This window comes from Perca fluviatilis, chromosome 12, assembly GCF_010015445.1.
Source record: "Perca fluviatilis chromosome 12, GENO_Pfluv_1.0, whole genome shotgun sequence".
In the NCBI taxonomy this organism is placed as follows: domain Eukaryota; kingdom Metazoa; phylum Chordata; class Actinopteri; order Perciformes; family Percidae; genus Perca; species Perca fluviatilis.
In genome coordinates, this window is record NC_053123.1 from 38237597 (window position 1) to 38251767 (window position 14171).

At 39.9% G+C, this 14171-nt stretch overlaps 1 protein-coding gene across 2 annotated transcripts in view; it reads left to right on the plus strand.

Moving 5' to 3' along the window:
• The window catches only part of LOC120570383 (galactose-specific lectin nattectin-like), a 367842-nt gene that overhangs the window by 12940 nt on the left and 340731 nt on the right, over window positions 1-14171 (plus strand). Inside the window, exons 2-5 of one of the 2 annotated variants that reach the window (XM_039818701.1) lie at window positions 3440-3496; window positions 9481-9543; window positions 11659-11748; window positions 12519-12653. In XM_039818701.1, the coding sequence (XP_039674635.1) occupies window positions 9481-9543; window positions 11659-11748; window positions 12519-12653 (288 nt within the window). In that variant the 5' untranslated portion in view covers window positions 3440-3496. Of the gene's footprint in view, window positions 1-3439; window positions 3497-9480; window positions 9544-9748; window positions 9905-11658; window positions 11749-12518; window positions 12654-14171 lie in introns of both variants that reach the window. The other variant, XM_039818700.1, reaches the window with a different exon arrangement.

Consider the following 14171-nt stretch of genomic DNA (forward strand, 5'->3'; position numbering starts at 1 on the left):
AGCAGGAGTCAGGTTCCAATAGTAACTGAAGCACAAGAAAATAGATCACTCCCAAAACAACATATATGGCCGTTTTATTTACCATTATGGAACAGCCGCACGTTGGCCACTTTAAACACCATTTTGTATGTAGCTGTCGCAGTTTTAAACGCGTAGCTAACGTTTAGAAACTAAGGAGGCAACAAAAAAAATTGGTTAGGGCTGGGATAAGACCAGGAATTTAAATGAGTAATGAACATAACTATGTCACGGACTTAACTCCTAACAAGTCACCAAAAAAAGTCAGAATATTTCAAGAAAAAAGTCAGAATATTTCAGGAACAAAAGTTGGAATATTTCAAGAAAAAAAGTTGGAATATTTCAGGAAAAAAAGTTGGAATATTTCAGAAAAAAGTCCGAAATAGTTTAGATATGAGTTCTCCGTCCTCCTATCTAAACCATAAAAGGTAACGGTTGCGGTATTAAAAACATGGTTAACGTTGTGAAACGTTGAGATACCAAAACTACTGAGTTAAAATGATAAAAAGATGGAGGTTTGGGTTCAAATCAGACCTGACTTCACCGCCTGAAGGTGACCACATGACCCAGAACGTGACGCAGCTCCGTTTGTTCCCTAAAGTTATAAAAACTCTCCGTTTCCTTTTCTCTTCTAACGGGACCTGAACCCCCGGTCTCCTGGGCGAACGTCCTGTGTTAGTTCGTCGAGGACGGTGTGATTTCAGTGTCATGTGACCGCGTGTGATGTCAGTGTCATGTGACGGTGTGTCTGGTAGAAACCAGATTTGAAGGCGTCTCTCTGCTGAGCTCACGCTGATGTCCAAGTCGTATCTTTGAAGATATTTTTTGTCACATTCCAGCTGTTCTGTTTGTGCTTTCAGACATTTATTTAAAGGTTTACTTTCAGCCAGAAACCAAAGAAACTTCTTTAAGATATTCACAGGTGTGTATGTGTGTGTGTGTTTGCTGGTCATTTGTTTTGAAGAATGTTTTTATTTTTAGACTTATTTAATGCACAGATTCATAATTCTAATATCTTCTTGGAGTTTTTCTCGCCAGCACTTAATCTGTCACCGTTATTACATCTTCATCCATCAGTGCACTCACTCCTAGACTGGTGTGTGTTTTCGATGTATGTGGATTATATTTCTCCAGTTTTTATAAATATATATCAGTTTGATGACCTGCAGATGACATGTATGAGACCACTACGACTGTAGTTGCTCACAGATAGCAAATAAATCTTATCACAAAACCAAGCTGCTGTGGACCTGTAGTCTGTTGTGTGTGTGTTTGTGTGTGTGTGTTTGTGTGTGTGTGTGTGTGTGTGTGCGCATGCGCAAGTGTGCGTGTGTTTGTGCGTTTGTGTGTATTTTCTGGTAATCATGACATGATGGGGACGTCTTGCGGTGGTGACAAAAAATTAGGTCCCCATAAGGGAAACCCTTTCAAATAAATGCTGAAGTTATTCTGATGGTGCCTGTCCAATTTTTAACATCAATTGGCCCATAAAACATGTTTTTAATGTGTGTGTGTCTGTGTGTGTGTGTGTCTCTCTATGTGTGTGTGTGCGAACGCGTGCGTGTCTGTGTGTGTGTGTTCTGTTAATAATGACGTCATGGGGACGTCTTGCGGTGTGGGGACAAAAAATTAATTACCATAAGACATGTTTTTCATGTGTGTGTGTGTGTCTGCATGTGTCTCTTTGTGTGTGTGCGTGTGTGTGTGCATGCATGCGTGTGTCTGTGTGTGTTTCTGTCTGTGTGTGTTTTCTGGTAATCAGGACGTCATGGGGACATCTTGCAGTGTGGGGACAAAAATGTAGGTCCCCATAAGGGAAACCCTTTTATATAAATGCTGAAGTTATTGTAATGGTGCCTGTGTGATTTTTAGCATTTTTGCTGGACCATAAAACATGTTCTTCATGTGTGCGTGTGTGCGCAAGCGTGTGTGTGTTTGTGCCTGTGTGTGTATTTTCTGGTAATCAGGACATCATGGGGAAGTCTTGTGGTGTGGGGACAAAAAATGAGGTCCCCATAAGGGAAACCCGTTTAAATAAATGCTGAAGTTATTCTAAAGGAGCCTGTGTGATTTTTAACATTGGCCTATAAAACATGTTTTCCATGTGTGTGCGCATGTGTATGTGTGTGTTTGTGTCTGTTTGTGTGGGTGGGTGTGGGTGTGTTTCTGTGTGTGTGTGTGTGTGTGTGTGTGTGTGTGTGTGCAATGGTGTGTGTGTGTGTGGTGGCTAAGACCCTTAGCCACAATGTAGCCACATTCAGGAGCCATGCGTTGGCAGCTACATGGTCTCAGTGCACTTTACAATTTAAAGAACACAGAAATATCAGAGAACAACAAAACAATTTTACAGAATTAAAGCAGTAATAATGAACAAATACAGAACCAGCAACATAAGAAAATAAGTGAAAAGGTTTGTTTGGGAAGGATGCAGGAAGAATGGTGTGTTATGGTTGGCTGTAGTATAATGAGTAGAGGTGGGTTTTCAATCCCACTGTGTGTGTGTGTGTGTGTGTTTAATATCAGTTGATATTATCTTTTTTAACATGTAGTGGAAGGCCGTTCCAAAGGTTAGGGGCATGGTATGACAAGGCTCTTTAACAAACAGATTTTTGATTTATTAGGGGAATGACCGGGAGACCAGCATCAAGAGAGCAGAGAGTGCGTGCCGGACTGCTGGTGTACGTGGTGTAATAAGCTTAGATAAATAACGTGGTGCTAGCAAAAAAAAAAAACTGGGTTAGATGAATGATTGGAAGAGCATGAGGCGTTTAAGTGACCTTATATGGAGTTGTTGTTTCTGGATGTGTGCCTGTTTTGTTTATGTGTAAAAGGAACGAATGCTGAAGGAAAGTCAGTCATTTTTCTGCAGAAAAATTACTCAGGGTCTTTCAATTGAATAAAGATCTATTATTGCACCATGTGGTCTGCCTGAAGATTCTTTGATTCGACAAATCAGGTTCTGGACTGCAGGGTTAGACATGGTCCAGCAATGGCCCGGGGCCAGTAAAATAATATGTCATGCATGCTGATTGGCCAGTCGCTGGTCCATTTGGGCCAGTGATATTGTTTGTGCAAATCAAAGTCTTGTAATGTGATGCTGTTGGACAATGGACTGTCAATCATGACTAAGACCACTCCCCTTTCCAAGGTATATAAGGGCCTGTGACTCTTTTTTTACCTCCAAACTAAACCAGGCAGAACAAGAGTATTGATGTGAGTATAATGGATATTTCAACCTGTACTGTTATCATTACCAATCAATGTTTTGCCTGAAAGTTTGATATAATTGGTTTATACCAGATTGTAGAAAGTTTAAGTTTAGATTGTGGATGCATTAGTAAATCAAGATGAGTTTAACCTTATTTGTTATTATTGAGTGTTTAAAAGTATTGTCTGTGTGATCTGTGACATTTTCTTTCAGTGACAGTAATCAGCTTGTGCTTCTCCTCTGTGTCAGCCAATCACCACCTCAGCAAAGGTATTTATATTTAAATGTATTATCACAGTTTGATCTATTTTTACTTTTAAGGCGAGACACTACAGGGGTGTCATTTATAAAACTGTGCGTAGGATCCTTAATATAAGTGTACGTATGCCCAAAAGCCCAAAATGGCATACGCCAAAAAACAGTCAGATTTATAAAACTGTGTGTACACACATCTGTAAGCAATGTTCCCTTTATGAATCAGAGATTACCTACAAGCGTGCGTATGTGGATCAGCCTCTTATCCCGCCCTGTACACGCCCACCATAAATAGTCAATGTAAAGCACCTCGTGAATGCTGATCAGTATGTTAATGACTCTGGCAGTTGTTACACCGAATCATGATGACTGGCGGAGAAAAAGCAAAAAACTTCTCAGACGTTCAGGAATTGCTGCAAATTGAATTATAATTTCGGCCTGTTCTTGCACAGTGTATGGAACCCTGATCTATAGACTACATATATTAATAATACGTCCAAAACGGCAGGCATTACGGCACTCGGGACAGCGTTGATATACCAGACGTATATAATAAGATTTAACAGAACTTTATATTATATCCAAACAAGCCTTAGTGATAAAGTTGAAGATTATATATAATATTTATATAAAACACTTAGCTGTCTGACATTTCCCTCTGGAAACAACCGGTTTCCCCTAGAGTGGCGAGGACCTGTATTTGGACCGGGATGGCGCGGTTCCGGCACGTTGCCCTCTCTACTGGACCCAATTCAGTACATAGATCCAAGAGCTCAGCTTTAGGGAATTTAAATCGGCATATTAGCCAGTGATCATCATGGTCCCTGAAGTCTCTTTTTCTCCTGATTCTTCCATTGCTGTCCTCCTGCAGGGCCAGCAGGGCCATCATGCAGCATTACAACGGGTTCACCGCCGTAGTTTATATGTTTACAACAATTAGAGTGATTGTTAACACCTTGCCAACACAGCATCAACTAGTGGTATCCCCCACCCCGAGATACAATTTGAAGACGAAATAAAGTCTAATAGGCAAACACACTTTTCTTCATGCAGGTTTTGTCACAAACAGTATTAAAGTTCGGACTGATAACGAGGACATTAAGGGTAACGATTGCGCCAGAATAACGGCTGTATTTTCAGACTTTGACATTTGATGATATATGCACAGTTTTAAAGACAGATATTTAGTTATTTACACTGTGTTCTGCAGTTATCTAATGGTAGGGTATTTGATGCTATCCTGTATTCCATGCAGTTGGGCCATCCCCTCCTCCTGCGCTCCGTAGCGGACAATGTGACGGCGAGACAGCATCGATTAAATATTAAGAACACATTTTTATTTAAGATTTGAGTTGGAGGTGTTTATGGAACAAGCGCAAATAACACTGGATTTAATCTTCATAGTAATGTGGATGATATGGAGTGAAAGAATGTGTGTGAGGCATCAATACTAGAAAATAGTAATAGTAATCTTATTCCCATTTACTCTCTGCAGTCTGACGTGAGAAAAAAATGTATTGCAGGTTGTTGTGATTTTATGTTTATGCTAATTAGGCTGTATCTACTTAAATATGCGCTAATTTGCATATTGAAGCAAAGAATCTGACCATTGAAAAAAACAAGTTTATTTTAGCATTTTGTTGATATATTCAATGAAAAGACATTTACAGAGGGGATTATGAATATCTCCTTTCGTTACCCGGTAAATCAGAAAATACTGCCAATAGCCTTAAAAAATGGATTTCCACCCTATTTGTTAGAAAATGTCATATAAATCAGGCCAAGAATGACATATAAACAAATCCCTCTGGAAAAACCTTCAAGTTAGGAATATGACTATAAAGTTTGGTGTAGGTAGGTGCTACAGAAGTGGAATATCTTCGATCGGAGTATGATAAAAAACAAATTTTGAGAAAATCGGCCTTTAAAGATTGTTATGGCAAAATTCCACTAACTTCTATTGAAAGCCATGAATTACAGACAAAGTACTGTATGCCTTTAGGTCCAAGTAAGATCCATGTATCACACTGTTTAACATCCAAAACTCATTATTGCTTCATCCATCACTGATCATAACATCCAAAACTACACTGGACACTATAGGTTTTTGAGATCCTAACCATGTCATCATCCTTCATTGCATTGACAGTCTGTGCTCTGAAGCCACAATTTCTCCATCACAGCCAGCATGGCAGAGGCACCCTCATTAAATATAGAAATAGCATTATTGGCTGCAGCCTCAACCCTGCTTTTCCCCACAAAGACCGAATTTAGGCATTCGTTGGCATTCTGAGTGCCTCCATGCTGCATGCGCTTGAGCAGGCTGTCACTGGACATCCAGTGATAGACAGGGATGAGCTTCTGACCCAGCTCCCGTGATTAAAAGTTTCCTGTGTGAAGCCTATGGCTCTCTGGCTTTTCTCCATTCTCCTCTGCTCTCCTTTACCAACACCAGTATGGATTACACCTAGTGCGCATGGGATTTTCATCACTAGACATGGAGTGGAGGAGACCTGCCCATGTTTCTGCCTTCATTTGAGCCAGTGACAGTGGTTATTTAGAATAGCCCCCCTGTAATCATTCTGCAAGTCTTTAAAGTTCTTGGCAGTGAGCCTACCCTGACCTTTGCCCCCTAACTTACGCTTAACATTTAGTAAGCGCTCTGACCAATGTGTGTGATGTTGAGTCGGACTAGATGTATGACAAGAGATAGGACATTTCCCATTACTGCTAAACATACAGAAACAAGCTGTAGTATTTTGGACACATCGAAACGTAAGTCAAAAAGACACATTCCATTTCAAAGCACTTAAAACCCAAGAGCCAAATCCTGAAAACAGTCCCTTCAGTCAGCTGATGGTGAAACTAACTAACAATGCTCCCATCAGCACTGGTTCATAACAACACAACAGAACAAAACACATTATGAATCATTCAAAAGACCAATATTTAGAACATTGGAGAAAGCAAACAAAGTAGACTAAATTGTTATTTGTTATCTTCACACTGTCAGAGATAGGAAGAAGAGACAGATCCTGACTAAATACAGGCTCAGTGACCACCAACTGGGTCAGACAGAGATACACTTCCTCCACCACTGGGAAAAATTATCTTCACTAAGAGATTTACACCTTGGAAAAATAGCCCAAAAAATAAAACTTCCCAAATTTAACACCAGAAGAGAAGCTGGTAGTTCTCCTAGGAGGGGGGACAGCAGCTCCACTGACAGCTAAATATGGATCTGCCTGCCACAGCCTGAGGGACTGACAACCACTTTAGGATTCCAAAAATTACAGATTTGTTTATATATTGTATAGTAATTATCCCTTAACCCATCAACCTTGAAAAAAACACGTATTTTTTCGACGTTTTTGACGCCTTTTTTTCACAGTTTGTTTTTGCTTTTCCCCACATTTTAAATTGTAAAATTTTTCTTCTACACATTTTCAGTGCTGATTTCTACGTCCCATATTTTCTGATATAAGACAAAAATTGAAAACGGGTCAATTTGACCAAAAGTCAACACAAGGGTTAAGTTACACAAAAATTGTAACTGCTGTGTAATGTAATTGTTTTGTAATATAGTGTGTTGTATCACCATCAGTAAAGTATATATGTGACACCTATATATTTAATATATGACATGTACTCTATGAATTTCTGTAAACTGCTTTGAGAGAGAGAGAGAGAGAGAGAGAGAGAAAGAAAGAGAGAGAGAGAGAGAGAGAGAGTGGCCCTCATTTATCAACCTAACGTAGAAGCCAGCGCAGATATGAGCGCAGAAATCATCTTACGACAGGCTTCACGTGGGATTCATGAAAAGTTCGTATCACACCAATCAGAGCGTAAGAATGGTCGTACATTGATAAATGATCGTCATTTAAATATCACGCCCCAATATATTCTCGGTTTTGAGGCCTCACCCCTACAATTTACGACATGGCGAGACGTAATCCGGCTGAGAAGCGGCACTTCTCAGAGGTGGAGACTGAAACCCTGATATCTCCGGTTCATTTGCACTAACGTGTGTACTATTTGTCAGCCTGAAAACTGGTATTAAAGGCTGTAGAAAGAATGCGGAATGGAAAGAGATCACTGATGATCAACAGTGTTGCCGTAGTAAATCGGACTCCAGCTGAAGTTTAGCCTATTTAATTTATACATCCTTGACAAATTTTGCTATAGTCTTAATAGTAATATACAGGCTTCTATTGCAATCTATTAGGCCTACATGTAGGTGTACCTATAATTAAATAAACACACGGTAGCGGAGTTTATGCAGTGTCTTTTATTTCACTCCTGTTTTTTTTCATGAGTCAGAACGAGGCAACAGCTGAGGGAAGAGCGCGTGTCCTCCACCCCCCGTGCTGGACCACCACCTCGACCCGGTCTCCTGACAGCAGAGGGGCTGGAAAAACAAGCCAAAATAACTCGGTCAATGGCAGAAATAAATCATTCACTTGAAAGAGAAACAAAAACCTGAAGAATAAATAAAAATGTTGTGCATCGTCATGTTTCCTGTATTGAATATCATTGCCAAACATAACACTATAGGCTACCTTTTAAAAGTGAGGAATAATATCCTGTCTCCTTCGTATAGGTTCTGGACACTTCTCTCTGGGCATCGGGTCATCTGGCTCCATAACTACATTTATGGCACCGTGTTTTCCTGTGCGATGTTGTGCAGAACCCCACAGGCTAAAACAATGTTGCAGACCGGCGCATAGAGGTCTTCTAAAAGAGCCAGATCGGCCATTGCTGATACGTGATCAACTGATGACTTCTCCTTCTCCTGTTAAACTGATTATATGCTGCACCGCAAGTCCACACTGAATCGAAAACTTGCGTACACGAGTTCAGACCAGACGTGAGATTTGATCGCAGCCTACGCTCACGTCCAAATTGATAAATGCCGAGCTTTGTGTAGGAATCGGTGTACGCCCGTCGTACGCCTGTTTTAGGTCGTACGCACATTTCATAAATGAGGGCCAGTGTGAGTGTGTGTGTGTTTCCATACCTGTTACTCTCCTTTGGTGTCTCTGATACGTTTTAGCTTTTTTTTGAGAGCTGCATATCCCAAGCCTAACTCGTGCACTAACAGCACCATTCGCACATTCACATCAAATGCTACATCGTTCCTGGATACGTCTTGAAGCCGCGTGGATGTGTAGACACTTTGCCTGTATGTATCTTCTTTGCAAAGACTGCACTCTAGTAGTAAACTGCTACAGAACCCATGATTCTGTGGATCAATGCTAACTATAAGCCCCCCCTGTGCAATTAGGACAATTAAACCACAGATCAGTTCATTCAAACTATGACATGAACTATCTCAGCCACTGCTGTGTGGCGCTCTCATTACCTTCTTGCTAAGGACAACTGTTTTCATCAGCCAATGAAATTACGAATTTAGAGTTAAATCCCCCATTGTACTTTCACGATTGGTTGTTGATGAAAAGGAAATGACCATATTTGGATCCGACTGCATTGCACAGGAGAGAGAGAGCTTTCTAATGGTATATGTCATGACAGGGTGCAGACAGCGATCACGGAGCAGCATGATGATTTAGAACGCCAACTTTTGTTGAATTTGACACAGTTGATGCAAACAGACAAAGTGTAGTAAAATAAACACCTAAATGTGTATTTTGGACTTTTTTTCCCCACAAGTCTGAAAGAAGACATGTTATTGAAGACAAATAGCCCAAAATCTCAAAATTGACCAGTGGAAAAAAAAGAATGTTTGTGCCTGTTTGTGTCTCACCTTAATAATAACTAATCCTGTCTTTATCAAGAGGACATTATCTATTTTGAGAAAATGTGGTGTATTTAATCATATACATTTTAATTATTAGATTATATATCAAATTAAACCATATCTGGTTATATAATACTTATAATTTGATAAATGGCTCATTAATGATCAATTACAGTCATTCATTGTCTGACATTATTTCTTTGTCTGCAGTATGTTGACTTTGTTTAACTTCTTTGCACAGATGACATCAGTCTTTCCGTTTGCTTTGTTGCTCTGTTTGTCCAGTGGACTGTTGGCTGCATATGTAAGTACACTCTTAAGAAATAAATCACTAAAATAACAAAAAAAAGATCTGGCAGCTCATTACCCAGACTTTGTCCTGTAATTAAAAATGGAAATTTGGTGTGTAGCTACAGTAAAAATAAATTTTCTGTTATTATAAACAGTTTCTAATAAACAGACTTCACTTTTGAGTAAATGTTGGCCCTGGTCAGCATATGTTATTGCACATATAGATACAAATGCTCTTTGATGATGCCATTTACTCATGGTTTTGTTTACTTCCAGGTTGTGCTGTTTGCAGTACATTAACGTCAAGGTGCTGCCTTCACAGGAATGGGTCGTCAGAGTATCATATGAACTCCGTACTGCAGCGTTATAAATCGGTCTTGTCTTGAACTTTAAAGTCGTCATTAAACATTAACTTCATTTATTTTGCATTATAATAAGTCTATGAACATAGCCATGGAACATTTTTCATTCAATTATATAATAGGGCCTGATCATTAATATTCAGGGAAATTAAGCTTCATCTTACAAACCCCAATTCCAATGAAGTTTGGATGTTGTATAAAGTGTAAATAAAAACAGAATACAATGATTTGCAAATCATTTTACACCTATATTCAATTGAATATACTACAAAGACAAGATAAGTTTGTGCAAATATTCACTAATTTAAAATTTGATGCCTGCAACACATTCCAAAAAAGCTGGGACAGGGGCAACAAAAGACTAATAAGTTGAGGAATGCTCAAAAAACACCTGTTTGGAACATTCCACAGGTGAACAGGGGTCCGTACCAGAAAACAGGTTTAGTGAAAACTCTGAGTTTGTTAACCCTGAGATGAGGAAAACTCTGCGTTTTCCGTTTCAGAAAGAGAGGTAACTTAACCTCAGAGTCAGTTACTATGGTAACTGAGCCTGTGAACCTAACCTGGTCGGGAGCAGGTTTTCTTCAAGAAACTCGAGGTTTCTTATCACTCATTTCCTCATTCATTCATTCATTCATTCATTCAGTCTGTATCAGGCGCATTTTAATGCAGTTTGTTATCTGCATTAATAAAAAAACTTATAGTTAGGCAGATTTTAAAACGTTTTTTTCTCAAACATGTCTCATGTCCTTTTGTCGACGATCCTGTTGATGAAAAAGCTGTATTAATTCACAGAGAGTTTACGTCGGGAGATGATATTGAGTCCCAATGTATTTTCATTTCCAAATAACCGATTTGCGAGGTATTTTTTATCACAGTCCATTAGATATGTAGATACCTTATCCGTCCTCATATCACTAACATCAACCATCGTGGACAGGCTTTTCTTTATAACAGTGTAGCGGATCATACTGTAATAGTAAAGCCACTGTATGCAGAGCCGTCAGAAAAGTGACTCGCTCTGAAACGTTTTTAAACATTTTTGTAGTGTTCCCTGGATGCTCAAAAAACACCTGTTTGGAACATTCCACAGGTGAACAGGTTAAATGATCATGGTTGGGTATAAAAGGAGCATCCCCAAAAGGTCGTTCACAAGCAAGGATGGGGCGAGGTCCACTAGGTTGTGAACAATTGTGTGAGCAAATAGTCCAACAGTTTAAGAACGTTTCTCAACATACAATTGCAAGGAATTTAGGGATTTCATTATCTACACACCATCTTCAAAAGATTCTGAAAATCTGGAAAAATCTCTGCATATCAGCGGCAAGGCAGAAAAACAACATTGAATGCCCATGACCTTCGATCCCCCAGGTGGCACTGCATTTAAAACCAACATCCCTATGTAAAGGTTATTACCTCGTGGACTCAGGAACACTTCGGAAAACCTTTGTCAGTTAACGTAGTTCGTCGCTACATCTACAAGTTAAAACTCTACCATGCAAAGGGAAGCCATATATCAACAACACCCAGAAACGCCGCTGGCTTCCCAAACGCTTATTGAGTGTTGCTAAAAAGGAAAGATGATGTAATAGTGGTAAACACACCCCTGTCCCAGCTTTTGTTGCAGGTATCAAATTCAAAATGAGTGATATTTGCAAAGAACAATGAAGTTTATTAGTTTAAGCATTAAATAGCAACCACTGACGTAAATGAACAGTCATCGATATAGACTAGTCTGATTGTTTTTGGCTTGTTTGTTCAAACAGGGTCAAGCTCCCTGCCCTCCTGGTTGGAGACAATGTGGCTCTCGCTGGTTCAGTTACAACAGTGGGCCAAAGAACTGGATCGATGGAGAGGTACAGCAGTTCTTTCTATCATAAGATATGTATGCTTAATAACAGTGTACTAATACTTAACTGCAGTAAAAATTCTAAAACCACATCATGTAAAAACATACAATTACAGTAAAAGTCATGCATTAAATATGTTCCTTCAGTAAAAGTATGTGAGTATCATCAGGAAATGTAGCTAGTTAAAGTTCTAATACCAGCAGGGGAATGTAACTAAGTACATTTACTCTAATACTGTACTTCAGTACAAATGCTGAGGTACTTGTACTTTACTTGAGTCTTTTCTTTTCATGCCACTTTCTACTTCTACTCCGCTACATTTCAGAGAGAATTATTGTACTTTTTACTCCACTACATTCATCTGTTACAGCTTTAGTTACTAGTTACTTTAGTTACTCCACTACATTCATCTGTTACAGCTTTAGTTACTAGTTACTTTACACATTAAGATTACTGCACACAAAACACATAGTAGTAGTTTATAAAATCTGATGTTTGATTCTAAAGTAAACTAGCCAACAATATAACGGCTACAAGTCCAGCTGATATGATTAGACCATTAAACACACAACTGGATGGATCCATTACACTTTCTACATTGTTTTAATACTTTAACTACATTTCCTGATGTGGAAATGACTTTCCTGACTTCTTCCACACTACTGATTAAAAGTATAAAAATGTCCCCTGTGTCTGTAAAACTGCCCTGAGATCTGTTAATAATGTGATTATGTTTCTTTCTAAACGTTGTAAACTGACTATATTGTCTCCATTAGTTCTTCTGCCTTTCCACTGGTGGGAATCTGGCTTCCATCCACTCTGCTGAGGAACATGCATTCATCAGAAACTACATTAAGGAAGTGACCGGTACAGACAAAAATGCCTGGATTGGAGGCCATGACGGAGTGAAGGTGAGACTTTTATCATCACACAGGAGTGATGTCGCTCGTCTCTCAGCCTGTTCTCATGAACTATTCGTACATATAGCTCTGAAAATGAAAGCTCTGTAATCTGTATGTATTCCATATTTATTACTGTCAGCAGCACATTGACTGCTGCTGTATGAGAGCGTGAAGATCCTGAGTGGATTTTTCTAATCTTAACTAGTTGTTTTTGTGTCTAAACTTAACTGTCGTAGCTGCATGACGCTCACTTTTTCTCAGCTAAACTCAACTGCAACGCTAAAAGAACCGTTTCCTTGTGGTGCTCTGTACCTGGCTCTTAGTCACCATTTCTCGGCTAAATTTATCTGTAAAGACCGCTTACCTTAACTGTCATGTGACCGGCATCATATGAATTATTGTGCATACGTTTTCATACGATATCATACGAACCCGTTCATGAGAATTCAATTCAATTCTATTTTTAGTATCAAATCATATAAAGAGTTACCTCGAGACACTTTACAGATAGAGTAGGTCTAGACCACTCTATAATTTACAAAGCCCCAACAATTTGAATAATTCCCCCAAGAGCAAGCATTAGCAGTGGCTATTGCGACAGTAGCGAGGAGAAACTCCCTTTTAGGAAGAAACCTGGGACAGAACCAGACTCTTGGTAGGCGGCGTCTGACGTTGCCGGTTGGGGATGTGATGAACAGTGGCGTAATAGTCACAATAAAGATAATGGAAAAGTGACTATAATGGTAGTCGTTGTAGTTCATGTCATAGCCGGGCACAGCAGGGCGTTACGGGATGTAGCGTGGCACAGCAGAGCATGGGTGGACGCAGTGGACGTAGCAGGACGCACTAGGACGTAGCCGGACGTAGCCGGACATTGCAGGGAATCGCAGTGCATAGCAGGGTGTAGCCAGTCCACAGCGACAGCTGCACCCAAGACCCAGATCTTGGTGTCACCCTAATCCGAGGCGATGTTATGGGCGAAGAAGAAACATAAGGACTCCGGGGAGTAAACTCCCCTGAGCTAGGTTAGTAACAGCCATTTCTGGGACAGGATTCACATAAAAGGAAACACAAGAAATGAAAAGAGAGATGAGAGAGCAGCTCATTGTGTCATAAGAAGGAAGGAACTTCCCCGGCAGTCTAGAATTATAATAGCATAACTAAGAGAGGCAGGTTAAAGAGAGGTGCCTGGTCGGGCTAGGACTCTCCCCAACTGGATCGGGCTGTACTGGCCTGCCTCCCTCTACTCTCACTATATTATTGATTATATGATAGGTAAATCTGAAGACTATAAAGACAAGCAGAGAAAAGCAGGGGTGCTGTGTCTGCAGCTATACACCCTGCACCGCAGGTCTAGGCGTACACTGCAACTCCTCACTCCTTAACTATAAGCTTTATCAAAGAGGAAAGTTTTCAGTTTAGTCTTAAATGTGGTGATGGTGTCTGCCCCCCGAAACCAGATTGGGAGCTGGTTCCACAGGAGAGGAGCCTGATAGCTGAAGGCTTTGGCTCCCATTCTACTTTTAG